Source organism: Geotrypetes seraphini, chromosome 11 (genome assembly GCF_902459505.1).
Source record: "Geotrypetes seraphini chromosome 11, aGeoSer1.1, whole genome shotgun sequence".
Classification (NCBI taxonomy): domain Eukaryota; kingdom Metazoa; phylum Chordata; class Amphibia; order Gymnophiona; family Dermophiidae; genus Geotrypetes; species Geotrypetes seraphini.
In genome coordinates, this window is record NC_047094.1 from 136,466,921 (window position 1) to 136,493,981 (window position 27,061).

Consider the following 27,061-nt stretch of genomic DNA (forward strand, 5'->3'; position numbering starts at 1 on the left):
TCCCATCCCCATCCCAGCAGATAACACGCCTTCGGCTATGCCTCATTCCCATCGTGATGGGGATGACAGCCCTGCTTCCCTTTCCTCACTCTTAGCTGTGGAGATAATTTCCACAATCTATCTAATCTAATCTAAAATTTAAATTTATAAACCGTATCGTCTCCCGAAAAGGGAGCTCGACTCAATGTACATAACAAGTTATAAACAAGATGAATGTAGTTGGATTAGATAGAGATTAGTTTGTTCAAAAAGAGCTTTCTACCATCTATTAAAATAGGTTTCCCTATCATCTAGAGAATTCATTTCAGTATTTCTTAAGAGAAGTCTCTAAGAACCGTTGAAATAGCTGTTTTCAAGAACTTCCGTAAAGTCTTTAGGGCGAGCAAAGTTCTAATACAAGAGGGAATTTCATTCCAAATTGCTGTAAATGGGTATAAAAAAGAACTGGAAACAATTCCAACTGATTTTATTCCCTTAAAGGATGGAAAGGAGAGTTTGTATTTTTGAGTATTTCTTGGATGAAGGGATCGCTGTTCATTCAAAGACAAAGGGAACAAGGACGTGACTATTCCATGAATGACTTTGAATATCATACGAGCACATTTGAATTGTACTCTTAAAATAAACAGGAAGCCAATGCAATTGTCTCAATAGAGGGGGGACATGTGATCAAATTTTCTCTTTCCAAATATGAATTTTGCCGCCGTGGTTTGAATCAACTGCAACCGTTTTACAGAATTACAATAGTCCAATTGCTTAGAATAATTGCTTGTATCAATACTGTGAAATGTTGCTGACGAAATAACTTTTTTTTTTTTAGCATTCGTAGACAAAAAAAGCATTTCTTTGTTCAATTATTAACTTGACATTGAAACGTAAGCTGTATTCCCAATAGTTTTGATGAAAATGTGATCTTCAAAAGTTCTCCAGATTTCAGAATAACAGATTAAGGTAGCTGTTCCAGTTTCAGACCAAAACCTCGATAACTTTGTCTTGGCTGCATTTAATTTCATTTGAACAGACACATGGCCCAGGATTTAAGTCTGGAAATCCAAAGTTATTGAAGTTGGAACCTATCTTCCCTCCCTTATGGCGGCAGAGAGAGCTGCTTTGGGTCCTGGTGTTGCTTCCCCTCACCCCAACTCTTCTCAGCCACAGAAATAGCTGCTTTGCTGCCTCCACGCCATGCCCCTGGGGGGGCAGTTGCTCCTTTCCCTCCCCTCCGCTCTGTGTTTAGCACAGGCAACTGCTTCATGTGCTTTTAACATCTCCAGGACACAATAAATAACTTCTCTTTTTTCTTTAGGACGTCGAACAGAAAAATGGGGATATCACGTATGGACAGTTTGCTCAGCTGTATCGAAGCCTGATGTACAGTGCGCAGAAGAGCGTAAGTCATCTGGTCCGCAGGGATCACACCCTCCACTTTTTTTTTCAGATCTTGGCGTCTTCAGTCTTCCCTTTCGCTGTTTCTGCTGTGGGTTTTATCCCCCGGTACCACATAATCATTTTGTTTTAGACAACTGGTCAGCTTTTAGATTCTGATTACTGAGAACAGCAGGAGTTGGGAGTCCAGATGAAGAATTAGCTTTCTTTCAGATGTGTGTCCCCCTTCACAAGTGTGTTTTGTGTTTTTGGTTTTTTTTTACAAGAGTCAGTCAAAATGATTGAAATGGTTACATCTCATGTGAGGCTCAACTGCTGAATGCTTCTGAATATCACCAAAGACCTTTGGAGTGCAAGCTGCCTATTTTGTGGTGGTTAAGTACCAATATTCAGGACTTAACCTCCTAAGTTAAGCAGCTAAATTGAACTATATAGAAGTCAGGCCTGTCTTTTTTTTTGTGGTATTCCCTCGGTGCTGAACTATTACTATTCATTTTAAGAAATGTTTTTAATTCAGTTTTCAATTCCCAGGCATAATGTAGACACCGCTCTTTCCCTCCTGTTGCAAATGTGTGATTTTCCTCTCTTGAGTGACCCAAGGGAGCCTGATATGTTAGCTGTGTGCTTTGAGCACAGTGCTGTATGTGTAGGGTTACCATATTTAAGGATGGGAAAACCTGGATGCATGACTCCGCCCCATTCTGCCTTTCGCCCTGCCCCCCCAAAAAAACCTCATCTCTTTTTTTGCCAACCTCCAGGCTGCATCTGCAGGGTCTCCAGCGTGCGCGGATAAGTGCAACGTCATCCGCACATACTTGTTGAAGGGCCCTCCGGACGCGGCCAGAGCTCGGGGGCTTTCCAAAACCTGGACAAACTGCCGGGTTTTGGAAAGTCCGTCCGGGAACCCGGATAGTCTTCTAATAAGAGTCTGGGTTTTTACGGACGACTGGTAACCCTATGCATGTGGCCAGGCATTCCTTTAATATTCCCCTGCCTCCCCCCTCTAAATTCTTTTGCTCCGTAATGTATTCCAGAAAGAGACACTGGAGCAAACACTTTGCTTTTTCTCTTCTGTTGCAGATGGAGATTCCATTTCTTGACAGGTAATTCATCCACACGTTGTGTCCGCCAGAGACTGAGATTTGATTTGATTTCTTATATACCGCTATACCGTGAGGTTCAAAGCGGTTTACAATGAAGATAGATTAAAGATACATTAAAATAAAATAAATAAAAATGGTACTTTGGATTTCCCTAGCTGTCCTGAAGGCTCACAATCTAGCTAAAGTACCTGGCAAACAATAAATTTTACACAGTCACAAGCAGAATAAGGAACTAGAGAAGAAGTTGGAAAAGACTGGGACACAGCAGCTGAAGATTTCTGTCCCAAAATAGGCATTATGACAGCGATATTGGCCAAAACACAGAGCATTTGGCTTTTAATTCCTGCCATCAGCCTTCTTAGAAAATAACAGAGGTTTAGCCAAGGTTAGTGGTAGCTGGTCATTTTCCAATATGGCGGGAATAAACACTGGGGAGGGGCCATCTGGGAACTTGTAGTATGAGTAGGTAGGGGTTGTTGGTCTCAGGACACTCATGCCTAGGGATCAGAGGTCAGAGATGACCACAATCAAGGGACATCACTGAAAGAGCCTGTGCTAGACTCCTTCCAGGAAACATCGTTTTGTGGTCTTGAGACAGAATGACCGGGGGCATTTAAATCAATTTGCCAATAAACCTTTTCTCATTTCTCAATATATAATATGTACTGTATATCCTTTATATATTTTCAGTAGTATTGTGTTCTGTTTAGTGTGGATTGTACATATTTATCTGTGCTGTGTATGGAACTTTTCGCTTCTGGGGTAGTGTTCAAGTCCAAGTTAAAAGCCCACCTCTTCGAGACTGCTTTCAACTCCTAACTCCTAACCTTAGGTTCTGTATCCCTGAGATGAATGCGTATGCATGTCTCTGATGGGAGGAAAGGTGGATTCTCATGCCACCAGTAAAGCTTTATATTGCCGAGAGTGAATACAAAGAGTTTGTAGCGCCAGTAATAATAATAATAATAATAACAGTTTATATACCGCAATACCGTGAAGTTCTATGTGGTTTACAAAAGATTAGAGAAGGTACAGAATAATTGGACTTGAGAGCGGAAAGAGTGAGTGAGTAAGGGGGAGAACAGGTCAGTTTATGTCTAGGTATTTCAGGAACAGGTGTGTTTTTATTAGTAGGTGGTTCAAGCTGGCGGGGACCAAAAATAAGTCTCACCTGAGAAAGCCGTTGACACAAGTGAATTGACAGTCTTAAAAACAGCTCATCTTTTCTCTGGCTAAAAGAAAGCCCTGGGGGGGGGGGGGGTCAACAGCAGACAAGCAGGGGAGATGCAGACACGCTAATTGGTGACGTCATCTGACAGAGCCAACAGGCCGGAGCTCTCCCCAAGCAGGATCATATTTTGGCAGTTGTGAGCAGGCGCAGGGATTCCCACTTCCAGAGAGTTCCTATGCTTTGCTAAAGGTAACTTATATTCCGATTTATTCTTTGCAGATTCAGAGTGGAATACACAAAGAATTAGGTAGGCATGGTTGTTAAATCATTTCAAACTTAGAGCAGGTTCAGGTTAGTGAGAAGACCAGATTTCATATAGATAAAGTTTTTATCCTCTTCCAAAGATGATGTTCAAAGGTGACATTCTTAACCGGCCGAGTGAGGTCACGCAACCATGCTGGTCACAGCTTTCCCATTTTGGGGAGGGTTAGGTCCGTAAGACAACAGAATACATAAATTTGTATTTATAAAAGTTTCCACAGATGAGATTTCTTTGTAGGCAGTGCTGAAAATTTCCCCCAGCTGTCCTGTGTCAAGTGCGTTCCTGGTTGCTTCCCGACAGGACGCTGCCCGTGTCGTCAAAAATGATCCCGTGGCAGTCCAACATGATGCAGTGCTGATGTTTACTGCTTCCACGGATATTTGCAGAGGGGCAGAAACTGAATCGCTCTAACCCTTAAAGCAAAGCTCCCTGAGCTTCCCAAGAAAAGATCCATGCAAGACATTCCAAATTGCCAAAAAGGCTGATGGTGGGTGTATTTAGAGCTTTTTGAGTAGGGTAGGGGTCCCCACTGGTGTCAGCTGGGTTTTTAGCCACATCATACTTGGGCTGGTAGAGAATAGGAGCCCCCACCAAACTTGCTGCTTTGCTGTTGCTACATATGGGAACAAAAACCATCTTCATTGGTTGGATTCAGCTGCAGTTGAGATCTGTGGTTCGCCATAGTTGGAGATTGAGCCCTAAAGGGTTTGTCTCTCTCTCTCATAAAGAATTAGGGGATAAGTTTGGGTACATTGGGTGTATCTCTGTGGGAAGCTTGCAATACTGCTGCCCATGTGTTTCCTGCTCTGTGACTGGGTGTTGTGTGTCTTTTTCACAATCTTAATTTACTCGGTCTTTCATCAATAGAAAGAAGAGAATCTAATATTGTATTTTGATTTTATTTTGTATGTAAGCGGATTAGAAGAAATAATGATAACAGTTTATATACCGCAAGGCCGTAAAGTTCTGTGCAGTTTACAAAAGTTAAAAAGAATAAAATCAAGTAGAAAGAACTAGAATATTAGAAACCAATAGCTAATACCCTAAAAAATCTGAGGAATGCATAATAAAATTCTTACAAATATTTCAAGAACAGATATGTGTTTAGACGTTTCTAAATTCCCCGTAAATATCAGGAAGCAGAAGCCGTTGTTCTGAATCTTCGCCCCATGTTGCTGCCTGATATGAAAAAAAGATGTTGATGTTTTCTAACTTTACATCCTCTTAACAGGCGGGAAGACAAAATGCAAATGTGAGCTTCTCGTATGTTTATCGGTTGCAAAGAAGACGAGCTCAGTGTTATATTTAGGAGCTAAACTTAAACTTCACACACGTCTGCATTGGCAGCCAGGGCAGCACCCGATAAGAAGGTGTTACATGATCGTATTTCTTCAACCCCCAAATCAACCTGACCGCTGCATTTTGCACCATTCGCAACTGTTGCATGTTTGATTAAAGAGGGAGAGAGGTGACCCTGAGCAAGATTTAGGGATTTTTGCTTTCTAGCTTGCAATAAAGTAATGGGTTTGATATATTGCCTTTCTGTAGAACAATCAAAATGGTTTACATATTATATGCAAGTCCTTCCACTGGTCCCTAGTGGACTCAAAATCTAAGTTCTGTAGCTGGAACACTGGAAGGTTAAGTGACTTGCCCAAAGTCTTCAGTACCACTGTCTGGATAAATTATCTGCATATCCCTGTTACCCATACAACGACCTGGCTGCCACCCTACCAGATATCCAGCACAGAGATCCGGATATCGGCTGGTGATGAATATCTGGGTATATGTTTAAATACTGATGCAAGTTTTCAGCTGAAAATTCCCCCAAATTTAGGGGCCTAGATTTCAGAATCCTAATGTTAATTCACATAGCCATACACTTCCTCCAGTCCCAAATTTAGGAATTTGGGCCCAGTAAATTTTCATAGAGGTTAATTTAGCATGCTAACTCCCTAAGCTAGGAGGAGGGATGGGGAGGGGGGGCATCCACGGTCTTCAGTGGCCACAACCCAGTTGGGTTTTCAAGATTTCCACTATAAAGTACGCACGAGATTCTATTTGCAAATCAATCTTGTGCGTGTTCATTGAAAACCTAACTGGATTGTGGTCCTCGAGGATCATGACTGCCCACCCCTGCCCTAAGCGGCCATCTTCCACCCTTTGAAAATTGCCCAGTGTGTTTATAATGGTTACTGGGAGGGAGCTCTTTGCCTCATTCATATCTTGACATCTCATGTAAACCCAGAGGAAGGATCGGGCCAGGCCAGTGGAGATTAATCAGAGCCAAATCGCAGCCATTGAAACCGCCTTGCTAGGTTTTTGGTATATTCTCCTGATGACCCAATAGTCCCTGTTTTGTTGACCATGTGACCCCTGAGGAAGGTCTCTGAGTAGCCAAAACACAGCCTGTGTCGGGTCACATTCATAAAGGATCAGACTAATAAAACTTGAATTAGCAAGATTAAAGACTCTGAGACAGAGACTTTCTTATTCATTAAGTACTCTTGACTACCATGGTTGAAACAGTATTGAGGCTCCACTCTCTGTGTTTCCAGTTTTAGTTGATGTGGAGAATTTTGTTTTCTCTTCTTTGTGTTCAGCCCAGATAAAATCACAGATAAAGCAAGTCTGTTAGTCTTTTTGAAGGTGGTGCTTTTGGGGAGGGATCTGGATAAGAGAGGGTAGGCAATTAGTGGACCGACGCTGACTTATCTTGTGTTTTTTTTTTGTTTTTGTTTTTTCTCCTTAGTGGTGGGGAGAGACTGGACTTGTATAAAGTCTCCTTGCTGGACTTCCAAACATTCCTGTTAGAATACCAGGAAGTGAGTTTCATTGCTGGGCTCGTTGGCACGGGTGAGGCTGGTGCAGGTACCTGGGAGTCGGGAAAAGTCCTGTGACACAAAAACGCTGCTCTCCCTTGGAAAAGCTCCTTTACCTTCTGTGCATCTAGATCACAGGTGTCAAAGTCGGTCCTCGAGGGCCAGAATCCAGTCGGGTTTTCAGGATTTCCCCAATGAATCTGCATGAGATCTATTTGCATGCACTGCTTTCAATGCATATTCATTGGGGAAATCCAGAAAACCCGACTGGATTCCGGCCCTCGAGGAGGGACTTTGACACCCCTGATAATATAATAACTTTATTCTTGTATGCCGCCAGTTCTGGGCGGTTCACAGAAAAGAGGCCTGAACAGTGAAAATACAGGTATTGTGGAAATGGAGAGAGAGATATCAAGTGACAAATTTATCAAACAGATAGAGGTCTTCACCAGTTTTCTAAAAGAGTAATAGGACGAAGCGTGTGAAATAGTTTTGCTTAGCCAGCCATTCATTTAGCCTGTTTGAAAAGAAAGTGTTCTGTCCAAAAATCTCTCATAATGGCAAGATTTTAATGTCGGTTAGGCAAATAAATATGAAGTGCAAGTGGACTTGATGGTATGAGGCAGCTCAAAGTGAGAGGAAAGATAAATTGGAGCCAAAGCAAGTGAGAATTTGCAGCTGATACAAGAGACCAAACTCTTGCCTCTATCGGCAACCAATGGAATTGTCAATTGTAAGGATTAACGTGCTGATGTTTCTTCAGGCCAGGGTAGTGCGAAGTTTCAAAAACTCTAATGCAAATCAGGCAGCACTCAAAAGAGGAAGAGGACAGCATTGTTTAACTAGGTCCCTGGGGGGGCGCCAGCATCCTCCTCTCCGCCCCCCCCCCTCCCCCCACCTCTTCCCTTGCCATGCACGTGCCCCCTTCCCCCCCTCCAGTACCTCTAGTGGTTCACCGCTGCAGGCAGCAAGTTCAACCTGCTCCTCACGACCACATCACCTTTCCCGCTGACGTCACTTCCAGGTGCCTCGCATAGGAAGTGACATCAGAGGGAGAGCCGATGGGGTCGTGCGGAGCACGTTGAAGTTCTTGTTCATAGCAGTGAACAACTAGAGGTTCGGGGGAAGGGGGCATTCACCCTCTCTATGCCAGTGACTAGGTCAAAGTAAAGATAAAAGGATATTTTGATACTTAAGTAAAAAGTCTAATGGAAAACAAATTAAAAATGTACTTAAGTAATTGAAGTAAAAAAAAAAAAAGTGCCTGAAATACTTTTTGACTAAACGTACAGCAGCTACAATGTCTGTCCACCATCTTCAGCGTCGTCTCTGCTTTAAAGTGACTCAACTCATCCAACCAATTCAAACCCAGGCAACTAGACTCTATTCACCGAAGAGCAAAATTTAGGATGAAAAGGATCCTCTGATTGGTTTCTTTTACTGAGGAATTGTCCTTTACATCTCCCTCCCACTTTTTAACTGCAAACATCAAATGTTACGAGGTAAAAATTGGCAAAACGATGACTTCAGTAAAAGTAACAAATGCTATTCGCTACTTCTTGACAAGTATGGAACCACCCCTGTCCCTCGCAAGAGCTCTTAAAACGTACTTAAGTGCAGTAATAAGATACGTTTTCTCAGGCCCCCTTTTTAGCAGGGTCCGGCTCAGTCAACCTCCTTAGCTCATAGGAATTGGAGGAGCAGCGGAGTTGGCGACATTTACGCGCCCTGGCATTCTTCATTTCGCACCTTTTGCTAAGCTGCGATAGCGGTTTTAGCACACGCAGAATCGGCGCGCACACTAGACGCTAACGCCAGCATTGAGCTGGTGTTGGTTCTAGCCGCGTAACATGGGTTTAGCGCGCGTTAAAATTCTGCGCGCGCTAAAAACGCTATCGCAGCTTAGTAAAAGGAGCCCTTAGTGTGGTCAGAAAGAACTCAATTTCCCCCATCCCTAACCACTTCGTTCATCCCTTCCCTGTCCCCAACTTTTTTTTGTTGTTTGTTTGTTTCATTGTTACCTACCAATTCCTTCCTTTCCTGATGTTTCAATGGTTGTCTTACTTTTTCTCCAAATCTCATGTTTTGTCTATTTTTTTCCCACCTACCCGGTTCATAGACAGTAATGCAGAAGACAAAGGCGGGCGCCGACAACTGAGCGCAAGACGGAGACACGCGCCGAAGAAAAAGACTGTTTTTAGGGGCTGCGACGGGGAGTTTTGTTGGGGAGCCCCCCCCCCCACTTTACTTAATACATATCGTGGCGGCATTGTGGGGAATTTGGGGGGTTGTAACCCCCCACATTTTAGTGAAAACGTAACTTTTTCCCTAAAAACAGGGAAAAAGTTAAGTTTTCAGTAAAATGTGGGGGGTTACAACCCCCCATAACGCGGCACGATCTGTATTAAGTAAAGTGGGGGGGGGGCTCCCCAACAAAACTCCCCGTTGCAGCCCCTAAAAACAGTCTTTTTCTTCGGCGCACTGCGCTCAGTGTCTGCTTGTGCCTTTGTCCCGGCGCGCTTTTGACTTGACACCCATCTACCCCATTTCATTTTTTTATTCTTGTTTAAAAAAAAAAAAAAAAAACCATTTTACTTCTTGTTACATTTTATTGTAAACCTCTTAGATTTACCTTGGTTTTATATTTGCGGTATATTCAATAAATTGAGCTTGAATTTCCCATGGCAGCAACGCTGCCATGGCTTGATAACAGCGAAGAGGGTGGACTGTTTATATATAATGTCAATGGAAAATAATGAAAACCCAGAGACATCTCTGGCTAGTGGCATTCTTTAGACATTAAAGACCCAGCTTTAGAAGGGTGCAATTAATCAGAAGAATTGTGCTGCCTTCGTTTCATTTTCTATAATTCCTTGTCTTTTCTTTCTTCTTTCGTGCGCAGGAGTTCTGGGCCACGGACGCAGAGCTCGTTCAGGATTTCATGTTCAGCTTCCTGCGAGACCCCTTGCGAGAGATCGAGGAGCCGTACTTCTCCCTAGATGAGGTAAGGCTGAGGGAAGCCTGATGGAGGACCCGCTAAACCTTCTTTTTCTCCCCAGAAAGAGGGTAGAAGCAACAGCCATTGCAAAGGGTGCGTTAGAAGGGTTGGGGAGGGCAGCGCCCTTCAGATTTAGTAAAGCGCATCACCGTAAAGCGAGAGAAGGCTGTGATTTTGGGAAGGATACCTTTTCCGAAGAGTCTCTTTTAAAATGGTTTTATAATTGAATATGGTGTTGCTGCAGTTATGGATGAGGAGGTGCAGTGATGATCCCCGTTCATCTCCTCGTAGGGCGTTTTCATTGGCGCAGTAACCATTAACCCGCATGGGGTTGTGGCTCGTGCAGGGGCATTTTCAGTATGTCTGAGCCCGATTTGGGGGCGTTTTGTAAAAAAAATGGACAAAAGTCCTGTAGAGAAAATGTCCATTTTCAAACCTTTTTTTTTTCTTCTGAAAATGGCCATTTCTATCTTTGTGAACCATTTTCTAAGAAAAAGTCCCAAAAATCTGCCATTGGGATGTAGAAGGGGCCAACATTCTTAAGACTGGCCATGCTGACCTCTGAGCAGAGCAGTGGCGCACCCTAGGGGGCACAGCAGTGAACTTCACATACATTTTTATGTTGTACACAGAACTGTACAACGAGGTGATGGAAGACCTGAGGTGATGGCAAATTTTAACCTTAGCTTTCCTCTCAAGTCTTCTCCATTCTGGTCTGCACAGAGTGGAATCTGAAACCCCTCTCTAATAGAGCCACCCCTGTATTAAGGACACAATACGAGTCCTTGTGCAGATGATGTGAACCTAGGTATGCCCCATATTCAGCCAGTGGCTGTCGGCGTTTTGCTGACTGCTGCCGGAGTTATGCCCAGAAATTCAGTGCCAGGCCATGGCATTGAATTTCCTGGATATAAGGAACCAGTGAAACCTAAGCCGGGTAAAGTGCAATATTCAACACTTAACCGGCCATGATGAACCGCGTAAAGATAGGACTGACTTTATTGCAGTTATCTTGGCCGGATAAATGCTAAATATTGGAGAAAGCAAGAGAGAGCCAGGAAACAGGCAGTGCTGTTGCTTTAAGTGGGCTTCTTTATTACCCAAAGAAAACTAGGAATTTGAAGTTCCTCTCTCTCTCTGCAGTTTCTTACCTTCCTCTTTTCGAAGGAGAACATGATTTGGGACTGCCGTCTGGACACCGTTGTCCCAGAGAACATGAGCAACCCTCTCTCCCATTACTGGATTTCGTCCTCACACAACACGTAAGTACGGAACAGGCCTCGGTGCTGTGACATCCTAGAGGTAGTTCTGCAACTGGTCACCTGCACTTACGCACTCCTTGCATGAGGGCACTGGGAAGTGGTATTTATGCAAACAATTGCACTACATTTTAATCTATAAGATAGCGTGGAAGTGCTGTAGGGCATAATTGGAAGGGAACCTAAATATGGGTGGCTCTCCAACTTACACATGCAGCATATAGACTATTGTATGTCTGCCGTTGACCTGGCAAAAATGGCTGCGCCAGTGTTCTATAAAGGAATTGGCGCAGCCGGATGCTGTTAGAGCGGAGGTGCCCTGTTACAGAATCATGTCCCAGCGTTTTGTGGTTGGTGTCGCCTCGTGGCCGGAGGATAGATCTCTGCCTTCCCTGTGGCAAAGATCCTCTCTTGTTGTGTCTGCCTCCCTGACCTCTGCTGTGCAAGGCTTTCCTTTCGCTGCCTCCTTCTGGAACAGCCAGGTACTGACCAGTTCAATTGAATAATGTCATGCCGCGGAAAGTGTATCCCACTCGAGCTTCAGCAGAGTTGCGGAGATAGAATTAAGCAAAGCTTCTACTTAAACGGGATTGCCGCAAGACTGGACAACAAGATCTCCAACCTTCTGACGACCACCCCAGACTACAAGACATTCAGAAAAGAAATAAAAACGATACTTTTCAAGAAATTCCTGAAGCAGCCCTAACTTCACGTACTCTTAACTCTAAAATTGACAAATGATCTACTCTTTACTTCACTAGTAATGACAATTGTGCTTCCATTGTTACCCCCTTTTAAATCTTTTGTAAGCCGCCTTACTCTTAAAAACCCGAGAAATGTCAAAAGATCTACTATTTACCTCTCTAGTAAATCAATTGTTCTCCCATTGTAACCCCCGTTTATTAATCTTTTGTAAGCCGCCTTGAACCGCAAGATAATGGCGGAATAGAAATCCCTAATGTAATGTAATTTAGCAAGGGGGGGAGAAAACAGCCATGGAACTCATGAAGAAAACCAAGTTGGAGCTGTTTATTGAATTGAAAATATCTTTTTGAAAAATATTTATATTAATAATGTTATATTGAGCACTTGATACTTTATATAATAACTAAGAAAAAGAAAATAAAGTTAAGGAAGAAACGGGACCAATGTGGATTGCAGCCCTGTGGGGTTTTTTTTCAAAGTCCAGTGGCAGTCTGCAGATCTCGTATAAGTAGAACCTTAATTCTATCTCTGCAACTCTGCTGAAGCTCGAGTGGGATACAGTGACGTGATTATTTAGTTTTGCACAGATATTAAGGACTGTTGGGCATTCAGCTGAAAGAACATGCATGCATTTGGCTGAAAAAAAAAAAATGCATGCACTTAAGATCTGGACTGTCTGCAGTTGAGAAACCCCTGAGGAAGCCTGTCAGGTTGCATAAGAGAAAATGGTTTTTGAGTTTGACATTTGGCCACTTAAGATTATGTATTTGATCATTTGAAAGCCTCTCTGGGCAAGTTCCTTAACCCTCCACTAGCTCAGCCCAGTAGGAACAGAGACAGTGCCTGTATGTAATAAATGTAGACTGCTTTGACTGTACCAGAGAAAGGCAGTATGTCAAAACCTTTTATCCTCGCTCTTATCCTTGTGGGTCACAAGCAGGAAAAAAATTCTATGCATGTTTTTTGACAGATGAAGGAAAAGTGAGGTTGTGAGTTCAATCCCAGCCTGCTCCCTGTGACCCTGGGCAAATCACCTAATACCTCCAACCAGCCCTTAAAGACATGCTGCGGATCCGCATGGTTTCTGCTGAGAGTCCGACTTCTCCTGTCTTAGATCCGGACTGCCTCTGTGCCACCCCTCTGGAATTCCCTCCCTGATTTTATAAGAAACCAAACAGTCATTCCCCCTGCTTGAAGACCTTACTTAAGGCTCAGTTCTTCACACACTATCTGTCTGAACCCGAAGAGTGATGTGGGCAATTGGGCTTGCTGAGACAGTTCATTGTTGACCGTAGCATTTTATTAATTTTTTTTTATTATTGTTGGTTTATTTTAGATTGTATGACTTGAGTGTGGTTGGGTGTACTTCTTTTCCTATTGATAACTGGTGGGGGGGGGGGTTCTCATTCTTATGGTTTTTTACTTTTATGTACCGTATTTTCGCGGATATAACGCGCACCATTGTAAAACGCGCACAGGGGTATAGCGCGCAGAAATCACGATGATATGTACAAAAACTTTTCTATACCGCGCTCAGGCATATAACGCGCATGCTGCCCGACTCTCCTTTCGCCCGCCCTGACTTTCCGTGCGCTGTCCCGACTCTCCGTTCACCCCCCTGACTTCCGTGCACTGCCCTGACTTTCCGTGCGCTGTCCCGACTCTCCGTTCACCCCCCCTGACTTTCCGTGCACTGTCCTCCCTTGAAGTCCTGTCCCCCCTTGAAGGTCTGTCCCCATCCTGAAAGCCTGATGCCCCCCCCCGACGTCCGATACATCCCCCCCCCCCGGCAGGACCACTCGCACCCTCACCCCGAAGGACCGCCGACTCCCCAACAATATCGGGCCAGGGGGAGCCCAAACCCTCCTGGCCACGGCGACCCCCTAACCCCACCCCGCACTACATTACGGGCAGGAGGGATCCCAGGCCCTCCTGCCCTCGACGCAACCCCCCCCCCCCCAACGACCGCCCCCCCCCCCAAGAACCTCCGCCCGTCCCCAACCGACCCGCGACCCCCCTGGCCGACCCCCACTACACCCCCACCCGCCTTCCCCGTACCTTTGTGTAGTTGGGCCAGAAGGGAGCCCAAACCCTCCTGGCCACGGCGACCCCCTAACCCCACCCCGCACTACATTACGGGAAGGAGGGATCCCAGGCCCTCCTGCCCTCGACGCAACCCCCCCCCCCCCCCAGCCGACCCGCGACCCCCCCCCCCCCCTTCCCCGTACCTTTGGAAGTTGGCCGGACAGACGGGAGCCAAACCCGCCTGTCCGGCAGGCAGCCAACGAAGGAATGAGGCCGGATTGGCCCATCCGTCCTAAAGCTCCGCCTACTGGTGGGGCCTAAGGCGCGTGGGCCAATCAGAATAGGCCCTGGAGCCTTAGGTCCCACCTGGGGGCGCGGCCTGAGGCACATGGGCCAAACCCGACCATGTGTCTCAGGCCGCGCCCCCAGGTGGGACCTAAGGCTCCAGGGCCTATTCTGATTGGCCCACGCGCCTTAGGCCCCACCAGTAGGCGGAGCTTTAGGACGGATGGGCCAATCCGGCCTCATTCCTTCGTTGGCTGCCTGCCGGACAGGCGGGTTTGGCTCCCGTCTGTCCGGCCAACTTCCAAAGGTACGGGGAAGGGGGGTGGGGGGGTCGCGGGTCGGCTGGGGGGGAGGGGGGTTTGCGTCGAGGGCAGGAGGGCCTGGGATCCCTCCTGCCCGTAATGTAGTGCGGGGTGGGGTTAGGGGGTCGCCGTGGCCAGGAGGGTTTGGGCTCCCTTCTGGCCCAACTACACAAAGGTACGGGGAAGGCGGGTGGGGGTGTCGTGGGGGTCGGCCAGGGGGGTCGCGGGTCGGCTGGGGGACGGGCGGAGGTTCTTGGGGGGGGCGGTCGTTGGGGGGAGGGGGTTTGCGTCGAGGGCAGGAGGGCCTGGGATCCCTCCTGCCCGTAATGTAGTGCGGGGTGGGGTTAGGGGGTCGCCGTGGCCAGGAGGGTTTGGGCTCCCTCCTGGCCCGATATTGTTGGGGAGTCGGCGGTCCTTCGGGGTGAGGGTGCGAGTGGTCCTGCCGGGGGGGGGGGATGAATCGGACGTCGGGGAGTCGGCCGGGCAAGAGGGCTTGGGCTCCCTCTTGCTCCGATCGTGGATGCGGGTGCGGGTGGGAGCGCGTGCGAGCGGTCGTTCGGGGTGGGGGTGCGAGCGGTCCTGCTGGGGGGGTGAATCGGGCGTCGGGCGGGGTGGGAACTATGTTTAAAAACTTTTCTATACCGCGCTCAGGCATATAACGCGCGAGGGGTATGCGCGGTACGTAAAATCACGTATAACGCGCGCGTTATATCCGCGAAAATACGGTACTCTGCTTCGATCTTTGGGTGGTAAAAGCGTTATAACAAATCAAAAAAATAATAATACTCCTTTCCTTTCTTGTCTGAAGGTATCTCACAGGAGATCAGTTCTCAAGTGAGTCTTCGCTGGAGGCCTACGCCCGCTGTCTGCGCATGGGATGCCGCTGCATTGAATGTGAGTCAGGTCTTTCCCCCACATAAGATAAAGATCCAGGACAGCCAGACTCCGGTGTTGGGCTGACTGTTTTCCCTAGGAAGCAACTTGCTTTCATCGCCTCTCCGGGGCTGTTCAGGGGTTTTGAAGGAGACTTGGCGAATTTTGCTGGGAGGTTTGATCCTTGAGTTGGGCTTTCATCTGTTTAAAGGACTTCTGCCTGTTGCTTGTGCCAGCCTGGTTCCCCCCTGAGTCACTTCCAGGTCATGGGTCCAGGAAGTGACATCAGAGGGAAATTCAATGCCGGCACAAGGAGCATGCTGGAAAAGCCACAGGCATTTAGGCCAAGAAAACTGGCATGTTAGAATGCTTGGCATTGGCGCTTAACTGATTGGCACCGATATTTTAGGCGACACATATGAGCGGACGCTGAAAAGTTCTTAGTCCACCGATTTTCCACTTTTTTCGCTCGGTTGGAAAAATATGGAACGAAAAAATCTGGACTAAGTGTATAGCCCTTGATTGAGATTGCCCCGACTTTGTTGGGCTGAGAACTTTTTCAGTGGCCCCTCGTATAGAATCGGGCCCTATCTGAATATCAATGGTTAACCTTCACTCTCCCCTTGTCTTCAACTCACCTTCTAACTCCAACCCACCTGCTAAGCGCCAACATCTTCTCTTTCCCTCTGTAATTCCCCCACCTGAGCACCGTGCATTGATGCACCTTCTTGTAAGCTCTTTTGAGCAGGGACTGGACTGTCTCTTCTATGTTTTCATGTTCAGGGCTGCGGATGTCTGGTTGCCCTATAGAAATGAGGAGTAGTAGTAATAGCATGGAATGTTGCTACTCTGACAGATTCTGGAATCTTGCAACTCTTTGGGAATTCCGAATAATAGCAACATTCCGGAATCCTGACTCCATACATCAGGCTCCGTCTCTGGCAGTCTTCAATTCCAAACTCCAACCTACCTTCTAAGCACCGATATCTGTCTTATTCCCCTACCTGAGCACTGTGTATAGATGTACCTTCTTGATTGTAAGCTCTTTTGAGCAGGGACTGTCTTATGTCTAGGAGTGTTCTAGAAATGAGAATTACTGTAGTAGTAGCCCTGCATAAGTGATTTAACCAGCCAGGACTCGTTTCTTGACAGCTAAATTGCTTTGAATATTGGCATCGTGGAGATGGTGTAGGGTATATGCACAAATTTATACCTTCTTCAAAGCAGGCATTTGCACATTTTTGGGTCTGGATCTCCTATGAAAGTGCGTAGGAATCTATGCTGTCCTCGGAAAACTTCTAACCAAGCTTGCTCCCAGTAGTATAAACCTGACCTTTTTTCTTGAGGTGACTGTTATTGTTATTTTTCCAGCATATTTACGCAGGCTGATATTTCAAATCTTGTTTGAGGGACAGCGTGTGGAGGGCTGGGCAGGGCAGTAAACAGTCTATTCTTATCCGATTGTTGCCTCATGACAATTCCCTTTGCTTTGTTTCCTGTGCTTTATTTTTAACAATGTTTCAACTTATTCCGTCTTTGTAACGTACTGCCGGTCACAGTTGGAGAAATGCCCCAGGGGCTGAAAGAGGGAAATCAGGTTGGCTTTAAGCCCTGAATTTCTAACAGGGCACTGGACCTGGGGCAAGCGGCCATGCTTGAAGAGTTTATTTAAAAACATTATTAGAAATTTGAAAGATTAAATAAATTAAAATACAAAATAATAAACATCAACAGGTGTGCCAAAGCTTCAAGGTTTTTTTTCCCCCCAATGTATATTAGCTGTTCACTTGGGCTCTTTGTTTTACAAAAACATAGTCACAAATGCACATTACAAAACAGACTTTACGTAAACCTAAAAGCACAAAATAAAACCAACTTCTACAAAATAAAACCTCCAACATTTAAGAAGTTTTTTCTACTCCAGTCAATCTTATTTTAATTATGCAGGTCTAAAACAAAAATTTAAACATTTTTTTTCACATTTAAAGAAATATTTAATAACACTGGATGCCAGCAAATAAGGACCAAAGCTTGGACTAGTGTTTCAGGTCAAATGTGTCTCTTCAGAGCTTATTCAAAGGAGCAAAATACCTTCTATGTAATATCAACATTTACCAACAGAGAAGAACTACTGCTGTTCCTTGTGAGCCCAATGGAGACTCATGGAGGCCATGAGAAAGCAATGTGGTAAACTGGATGAGCTCCTCTTGAGTCAGTTTTAATAAATTCCATGGATAAAATCATTGATACTCTGAAAAGTATTGGCCTCGACAATTTCTCCTATATTAGCAGTTGCTTCCCCAGTTGGTGGGGGTTAGTGATAGGGAATCTCCTCCTTCCGATGTCCCTCTGCCCGTAAACTCTCCTCATGTTCTATTTTCTACCTTCTGGGTCTTTTACCAATCTAGTTATTGATACCAGAGGAACTGATATGGGTACAGGAGGAAATAATTCCATCCGCTGAGCTAGTAAAGAGCAGTTTGTTATGACTTTAAAACCCTCTGGCCTAAATGCACTAAAGTCAGTGATCCTCAAACTGGTTTAGCAATGATCGGATTTGCCGACCCGATGCAGAAAACAGCTCACCGCATGGTTTTCTGCAGGCTCGCTCATTCTCCAATCCAGCTATGCAAATAAGCTCATTAATATTGAAATGCCATGTAAACTAGCAGAGCGATTGATGCTTTAACATGGCTTCCCAAGACCAGTTGCTTACCTGACCCACTGATAGAAAACATTTTTAACATGCCATACGGGGGGGGGGGGGGTGAGGGGAGGGTTTAATGGGCACTCACATAACATCTGTATCTATTGGAAAAAAAAGGTTTTGTGCCCCGAACAGCTGAGTGGCAGGAGACTGCTTTAGGACTTCCCCTGCCGGCTCTGCGCCTGTGTGAGATTCGCTCTCACAGCGATCAATCGGACGGGGATTGCTACAAACCTCCATGCAAGTCATTTGCATGCAAAATTTTTTGTGCATCAAAAGCTCTTTGAGAATGGGCACAAATAGGATTGGAGCGGACCCACACGGTCTTAGCAATCCTGTTTGCCCTCTGTGGATAATCGTTTGCAGAATTTAGCTGATTTGAAAGCTAGTACAGAGATGTGCATTTGTGAATGAAACGGGATTGCACCAAAATCATCTGTGATTAAACCATTTAATTTCTCTGACTGTGGGAACTTTCCAATATCCCCTTCTTGCTACTCCTTGGGTTTTGGCCAGGTACTAGGGACCTGGATTGGCCACCGTGAGAATGAGCTACTGGGCTTGATGGACCCGTTGGACTAGAAGAAGGCTAACGTCATTCCACTCCACAAGAAAGGCTCCAAGACAGAAGCGGCAAACTACAGACCAGTGAGTCTCACATCAATAGTGAGCAAACTAATGGAAACTCTTATCAAGCACCAATTAGATACGATCCTGAATGAAGAGAACCTACGGGATCCCCGTCAACATGGATTTACTAAGGGGAGATCCTGCCAATCCATCCTGATCAGCTTCTTTGACTGGGTGACGGGGAAGTTAGATGTTGGAGAGTCCCTGGACATCGTATACCTGGACTTTAGCAAGGCATTCGATAGCGTACCTCATCGCAGGTTGCTAAGCAAGATGAGTTCCATAGGATTGGGCGACACATTGACGAAGTGGGTTGGGAACTGGCTTGGAGGTAGGGTTCAAAGGGTGATGGTTAACGGCACCCCCTCTGCAATGGCGGAGGTGATCAGCGGGGTGCCCCAGGGCTCTGTCTTAGGCCCGATACTATTCAATATCTTTATAAGGGACTTGGCAGAAGGGGCTCCGAGGTAAGATAACATTATTTGCCGATGACGCCAAACTAAGCAATGTAGTGGGCAAAAGTACAATAGAAAAAAATTCAATGCCCGACAATATGATGCACGATCTACTCTTACTAGAGACCTGGTCTAAGACATGGCAGCTCAGCTTCAATGCCAAAAAATGCAAACTTATGCACCTGGGTACCCAAAATCCATGCAGGACTTATACCCTTAATGGCGAGATCCTAACAAGAACGGTAGCAGAACGGGACTTAGGGGTGATCGTCAGTGAGGACATGAAGGCTGCCAATCAAGTGGAGCAAGATTCTTCCAAGTAAAGACAAATCATAGGTTGCATACGCAGGGGTTTCGTCAGCCGTAAGCCTGAAGTCATTATGCCTCTGTATAGATCCATGGTGAGACCCCACCTGGAATACTGTGTGCAATTCTGGAGGCCGCATTACCGTAAGGATGTGCTGAGAGGCTGGAGTCGGTCCAGAGAATGGCCACAAAGATGGTCTCGGGACTGAAGGATCTCCCGTACGAAGAACGGTTAGATAAATTACAGCTATACTCGCTCGAGGAGCGCAGAGAGAGGGGAGACATGATCGAGACGTTCAAGTATCTCACGGGCCGCATCGATGCAGAGGAGGATATTTTCTTTTTCAAGGGTCCCACGGCAACAAGAGGACATCCGTGGAAAATCAGAGGCGGGAAACTGCGTGGTGACACCAGAAAATTCTTTTTCACCGAAAGGGTGGTTGATCGCTGGAATAGTCTTCCACTTCAGGTGATTGAGGCCAGCAGCGTGCCTGATTTTAAGGCCAAATGGGATCGACACGTGGGATCTATTCGCAAAGTAAAGGCAGGGGAGGGTCAGTAGGGTGGGCAGACTGGATGGGCCATGGCCCTTATCTGCCGTCAATTTCTATGTTTCTATGACCATTGGTCTGACCCAGTAAGGCTATTCTTATATTCTTATGTGAACCAAGTATAGGACAATTAAGCCATTGTGACATCATTGATGAGGTTGGCTCTGAGGCACTGTGGAATGAGGCATTATGACATCATAATCTCAGCTCTGGAATGTTGCTCTCATTGGGGTTCCGGAATCTTGCTATTCTTTGAGATGCTGGAATGTTGCTACTCTTTGGGTTTTGGACAGGTACTAGGGACCTAGATTGGCCACAGTGAGAACAGGCTACTGGGCTTGATGGACCATTGGTCTGACCCAGTATGGCTATTCTTATATTCTTATGTGAACCAAGGACAATTAAGCCATTGTGACATCATTGATGAGGTTAGCTCTGAGGCATTATGACATCACAATCTCAGCTCTGGAATGTTGCTCTCATTGGGGTTCCGGAATCTTGCTATTCTTTGAGATTCTGTATGGAATGTTGCTACTCCTTGGGTTTTGGCCAGGTACTAGGGACCTGGATTGTCCACCCTGAGAATGGGCTACTGGGCTTGATGGACCTTTGTTCTGACCCAGTGGGGCTATTCTCAGGTTCTTCATGAGAGGTTTCTAATGTAGAACGGTGGAAGACGATAGCTGGATTGGAATCAACAGAGTCATCTTGTCTGTCTTAAGTTGTGTAATTTCGCAGTTGAAGCAGCTGCTAAGCTGACATCACAAAAAGAAATGATTAGGATGAAGAGATTTGCGTTCACGACCATCAAATTATTCTACTGAAGGAAGCAAATCCAGCTTTTGAAATTCAGATTCTATTTGACTGAGAATAATTAATAGCTTGCATTTTAGCAATTTTCAATTAAATAGACTGAAGAGTGTCGTATGTTGGCGAAGGATTTGCCTTTAATTTCTAAAGCTGTTTTTATATTCCTACCTGAAATCAAAAGAATGCAAGGTCAGAGTTAACTGCTGTGAGAGATCTTAATTTAAACTGCCTTATTAGAGGCATCTGTTGGAGCCTCTTTATATTTTAAGTAAAGTGTTAATTTCATGTATATCTGGATTTGACAAAATACTTTAGAAATAAGATAAATTTTCTCTAAACGTTCTAGAGCAGTGGTTCTCAAGTTTTTTTTATTCCGAAAGAGGTTCGTGTAAAGATCAAACTAAGATGTGTATATTATTGCAGCCATCTCAATTAAGGAAATTTTTGCAGGGAAAAGAGGGCTAAACATTTAGTTTCAATATTGGATTTGTTGCGGAACCTGAGCTCCCTTCAGTTATTCCGCAAACAACTGAAAACCTGGCTTTTCAGCAAATTGTAACTCTATCCTTCCCCCCTTTTTTTTTCCTTCCCCTCTTTTTTTTCTCCCCCCTTCTTCACATAAGTTCATGTAATCCTTTTTTTTTCTTCTTCTCTACCCACTATTTTAAGTTCTTGTAAACCGTGTCGAGCTCCATTCTCATGGAGATGATGCGGTATATAAACTTAAGGTTTAGATTAGATTAGATTGAAATGTAGCTCTGGTTTATAGGTACTAAGGAAAGTTTATCTTAGGTTGTTTTTTTTCATTTCCACTTGACCTTCTCTAATGGTGGAAGAAATTTCTTCTTTGTATCTTTTTTTCCCCAAAAATTGTTTTTAATCATACAATTCTAAACAGAACAGTACCGTGCAAACAAAGATAAACAACATTTAATTTACAGATCTTTCTAGCCCACAAAACTTGAAGGAGATACCTTAATTTCACATCAAATTATAAAAAAAAATAAACAACTCAGGTTATATCCAAGTTGAAACAACTCTAGTGCTTTAACTTTTACTCCCATTAAAGACCAGTGACCAGCTTTATTTCACTTTTTCTTTTTCACGAAAACTTAGAAATTGCTGAAGCTGAGTGGTATTATAATTTTTAAAAATTGTGTAAATTTTTACTAATTATTATACCTCCTATTTGGATACTTTACCCTCTATGATAAAAAGCCAGGTGCTCAATCGCTTGCGGAAGCCAGTAGTTCTTTCTTTGCCAGTGGGTTGAGGGGTGGGGTCTTGGGGGGTGGAGGGTGGGGGTGGTAGGGGGGTATTTGGGTTGGGGAAGGGTGGGCGGGGTTCCTCTTGGGGGGTGGAATGGCTGGGTCCAAGCTATCAGAACACAGGCCTGGACTCTACCTGTATTCATGGTTCTTTTTGTTGGTTGTTTGATACTAGTTTTGTATTGGAAAATGTGATTTCTGCTTCTTGCGTGTATTTTGTCTTTTGAATAAACAGTTTAACAAAAAAAAAAAAATTGTGTAATGATTCTTAAAAAATAAAAAGTTAAAACATTAATTTTAGCAAGATAGATTTTTGGGAATAAGTTGGGTATGGATGGTCCATTAGAATGCATCTTTATAGGTGACAGATTTTGTTCAAGGAATATGGGGGTATTTTATCTCTCTCTACCGTACATTGAAATTGGACGTAGACCGAGAAGGCAGGTGTACTTATGGGAGAGAAACACAAGTAATGTTTTGTCATGTCTTTTTGTTACAGTGGACTGTTGGGATGGGCCGGATGGGATGCCGGTGATTTATCACGGACACACCTTAACCACCAAAATCAAGTTTTCAGAAGTTTTGTATACCATAAAAGAGCATGCTTTTGTCACATCCGAGTAAGTACAGACACTGCAAGTGGGCTGAAATGTAATAAGCTTGTTTCCTAGTCAAAATTGCATTGGTTTGGCTTCAGGCAGTGCCTTCCGTCAAAATAGGATTCAAATGTACAGGTGGCTCTTCAGTAGGATTACCAAACGTCCGTGAAAAAACAGACGTGTCCTCGGGTTTTTCAGAACCCGGCATTTGTCCGGGATTTGGAAAGCCCCGACGAACTCCAGCCACATATGGAGGGCCCTGAGCATGCGCGTTTAGGGTGTCACACTTTCACGCATGCTCCAGGCCCTCCATAGATGACCAGAGCTTGTTGCAGAAGAGAGGAGACTTGCTGGGGGGAGGGGGGGGGCGGAGGTGGAATGGGGTGGGGTTATGTGTCCGAGGTTTTCCTTTGTAAAACATGGTAATAGGCGCATGAGATCTCTCGGAGAGAGAAGGAGATAATGGTTACTGTGGATGGGCAGACTAGATGGGCCATTTGGCCTTTATCTGCCATCATGTTTCTATGTTTCTATAACTATAAAGCTCTATGACCTCATAATGCAGGTGTAAAGAGCCTTAGTCTATAGGAAGAGAAGATGCAAATGTTGAGAGCCTTAGCCAATAAGGAGAGGAAGTGACAGTGGATGCTGCGGATGGGCCATTTGGCCTTTATCTGCCATCATGTTTCTATGTTTCTATAACCATAAAGCTCTATGACCTCACAATGCAGGTGTAAAGAGCCTTAGCCTATAGGAAGAGGAGATGCAAATGTTGAGAGCCTTAACCAATAGGGAGAGGAGGAGATAGTGGATGCTCTGGATGGGCCATTTGGCCTTTATCTGCCATCAGGTTACTATGTTTCTATATTGGCAAATGGCACCTTCTGATACCTTGACGTCCAGAGTGGAGCAGGCTGGAAGGATTTGGGTTGTTTTTCCTACTGCCATCCAGTTAGCTTTCAGTAAATAACTGATGCTCAGAGCATTAAGGCAGTTTATTCAGTGTCATTCTGTGGCTGTGGTAATGAACTGCAGACTCTTAACTTTCTACAATGCCAAACCTCTTGAAGAAAATTGCCACGACTGTCAGGTCCTAGTTACTTAAGTTTTGCACATGGAAAGAGTGCAAGAAGAAGAGCCAAGGACATAACGTCCTTGAAAGTTCAGTGGCTCTTCCATCAGTGTGCTGGTAACTCCCCTCACTAGGGCATTCTCCTTCATAAGAACATAAGAACAGCCTTTCTGGGTCAGACCAATGGTCCATCAAGCTCAGTAGCCTGTCCTCATGGTGGCCAATCCAGGTCACTAGAACCTGGCCAAAACCCAAGGCATAGCAACGTTCCAGAATCCCAGAGAGTAACAAGATTCTAGAATCCCAAAGAGTAGCAACATTCCATACAGAATCCCAAAGAGTAACAAAAGATTCCAGAACCCCAAAGAGTAGCAACATTCCATACAGAATCCCAAAGAGTAACAAAAGATTCCAGAACCCCAAAGAGTAGCAACATTCCATACAGAATCCCAAAGAGTAACAAAAGATTCCAGAACCCCAAAGAGTAGCAACATTCCATACAGAATCCCAAAGAGTAACAAAAGATTCCAGAACCCCAAAGAGTAGCAACATTCCATGCTACCGATCCAGGGCAAGCAGTGGCTTCCCCCATGTCTTTCTCAATAACAGACTATGGACTTTTTCTCCAGGAAATTGTCCAAACCTTTCTTAAAACGTTATCTGCTCTTACCACAACCTCTGGCAACACGTTCCAGAGCTTAACTATTTCCTCCTAATGGCTTTAAAAGTATTTCTTTGTAACTTCATTGAGCGTCTCCCTAGTCTTTTACCCAGCATGCTTCACCTGTTCTTCAGCGCCACTCCTCGTACCTGGCACTCACCTAGGTTGCACAGTGCAAAAGTGTACGATGCTCTGCTTTCCCCACCAGGTATCCGGTCATCTTGTCAATTGAGGATCACTGCAGCATCTCTCAGCAGAGGAACATGGCTCAGTTTTTTAAAAAGGTCTTTGGAGATATGCTACTCACCAAACCTGTGGACATTTCAGCTGACGGGCTGCCATCCCCCAACCAGCTACGGAGGAAAATCCTGATCAAGGTGAGAGGCCTCAAAAATGCACAGAAAGCAACGAGCTGAGAGTCAGGGAAGCCTTTCGGCCTTTAGGCTATTGGGATAGTCACTTATTCTAAGCACTTTAGTTAACTGTAACATCCTTCATTTGTCAATCTGTCAGAAAAACATCAAGAGGTTGTAAGTTATTCAAAATATCGCTGTTCCTTGAGATAGACAGCTGTAAGGCCAAACAACACCTTGTAACATGCTAAGATCTGATATAGGCAGAGCTCACCAAATGCTCTTTTTTTTCCTCCATCTGTCTGTCCTAAGCCAACCCATTTTCCCAAGTATGAAGCTCCTACACTTTCTGTTTCGGTAGCACAAGAAATTGGCAGAGGGCAGTGCATACGAAGAGGTGTCATCGTCCACCGTGTACTCCGAGAATGACATCAGCAATTCCATTAAGAATGGAATCTTGTATCTCGAAGATCCCATCAACCACGTGAGTCTGTGCTCTTGGGGCACAGAGAGTGCGGTACCTTCAGAAAATGGGGAAGGAGAGAGATGAGGAGGAGTTGGGGGGGTATCTTTGCCAGAAGTGGACAGATACAATGGGAGTACCTCCAGAAGAGTGGAAAGAACAGCCAGCACCACTGCAGAGGGCGGGCAAGGAGAGCAAGGCTGGAGTTGGTGTGCCATGCTATCATTTTGAGTCTGGGAGCCAAAATGAACTTGGGGATGCGCACTGCAGCACCCCACTAAGATCAGGGCAGTGGTGAGATTGGGGACATGGGCAAGGCCCCAGCAAGACTGGGACATATGGGCTACAGGGAAATGGTGAGCTCTGGAACATGGGTATGTGGACTATAAACGAAGTGGGATACAAAAAGCAAGCCCCATGTGGAAACAAGTGGGTTAGGAAATGTCCACTTCGACCAGCGGTAGCTTAAATGAGTCAATATTAATAATATTGTTAATAATGAAAATGTAATTTTACTTTTTCATTCTTAACATTTTTTTTATTATTATTGCTATTATGTTTGTTAGTTTTCTGATTGGTTCCTTGTGTTAATTCATCCATCAGATGTCGATTATACCCCTGAGGCAGGCTCAGAAGCTGAAACACCGACCGTGTCGGGTCCATGACACACAGTGAATATATGATAAAGACTGTTACATTAACATTTTAATAAATATTGACCCCTGGTTGATGTGTACATTTGCTAACCCCACTCGTACGATTTAGGCTATAAATTAAGAGCAAGCTTCGGGGAGAGGGGTTGACATGCGCTGCAGCGAGGTTGAGAGCAGGATTGTCAGCCTGAAGGATATTCTTAAGGGTAGTCAAAAGAGGCTCAGTCGCATTGATTTTCACCACAGTCTCCTCGCTCTTTCTGCAGGAGTGGTATCCCCATTTCTTTGTTCTCACCAGTAACAAAATCTATTACTCGGAGGAAACGAGCAGTGGCCAGGGGAGCGAGGATGATGAGGAACAAAAGGAGGTAAGGCAGAGCAGCTCTTTGGCTTTGCTTTGTTCGGAAAGCTGGTGTCATTTTTGGAGTCTCTGTGAGATTCCTCCAGCTACGAACCAAGAGATGTTCTGGAATTTGTAACTGCATAAAACTATTGGTGTTACTTGGGGGTAAGTCACTTTGTTCCCCACCCCTACCGCTCCACTCATTTCAGGGCTTAGAAATCCTGTCGTTGACCTTGCATTACTTCCCAAGGACTTTGGTTGAGTGTCCTTAGAAACCTATGGCAGACATGAACCTTGGCTTCTCTCGTGTAGGTGAGGAACAGTGCGGAGCTTCATTCGGCGGAGAGGTGGTTCCACGGGAAGCTGGGAGCTGGCCGAGATGGGCGTCAGATTGCAGAGCGGCTCCTCGCAGATTACTGCATCGAAACAGGGGCCCCGGATGGCTCTTTCCTGGTGCGTGAGAGCGAGACCTTCGTTGGAGACTACACTTTGTCTTTCTGGTAAGGCTGGTTAATAGTACAGGTAGAAGGCGCAGATCGCTGCGTGATTAACCCTCATCCTGTTTCTGCAGGACGAAGACCAGCTCCCTCCCACCTCCTACAGATGGCAAACCTAGTCAGCAAATCCATGGTGCCACTTGACTGCTGATGCCATGGAGCCAGGTGTCCCCAGAATATGTTCCTTTCCTATTAAGTTCATTAGATTGCCTTAAAATTTTTTTTAATGTACTGTAAACAATTTATTCAAACAAACAAGGTAAGCGCTTTTACAATGATACAAAAATTTGGTACATAAACAGGGAGCTAAGCCCAAATAACCGTTACAAGCAAAAGAGCAGGAATATAGGCGTTGGTTCTGACACCCCAGACTCGACATACAAAATTACCCCCCTAGCCAACTCCCCCCTCCTTAGCAAGGAATAGAACGCCTTAAAAATTT

The 27,061-nt window shown here is 45.1% G+C and overlaps 1 protein-coding gene across 3 annotated transcripts in view; it reads left to right on the forward strand.

Moving 5' to 3' along the window:
• The window catches only part of PLCG1 (phospholipase C gamma 1), a 139,493-nt gene that overhangs the window by 69,426 nt on the left and 43,006 nt on the right, over nt 1-27,061 (forward strand). For all 3 annotated transcript variants that reach the window (XM_033963637.1, XM_033963639.1, XM_033963638.1), the window contains exons 6-16: nt 1,307-1,390; nt 2,467-2,489; nt 6,735-6,807; nt 9,707-9,808; nt 10,946-11,064; nt 15,187-15,272; nt 22,478-22,598; nt 24,519-24,687; nt 25,025-25,147; nt 26,046-26,147; nt 26,435-26,622. In XM_033963637.1, the coding sequence (XP_033819528.1) occupies nt 1,307-1,390; nt 2,467-2,489; nt 6,735-6,807; nt 9,707-9,808; nt 10,946-11,064; nt 15,187-15,272; nt 22,478-22,598; nt 24,519-24,687; nt 25,025-25,147; nt 26,046-26,147; nt 26,435-26,622 (1,190 nt within the window). The remainder of the gene's footprint in view (nt 1-1,306; nt 1,391-2,466; nt 2,490-6,734; nt 6,808-9,706; nt 9,809-10,945; nt 11,065-15,186; nt 15,273-22,477; nt 22,599-24,518; nt 24,688-25,024; nt 25,148-26,045; nt 26,148-26,434; nt 26,623-27,061) is intronic.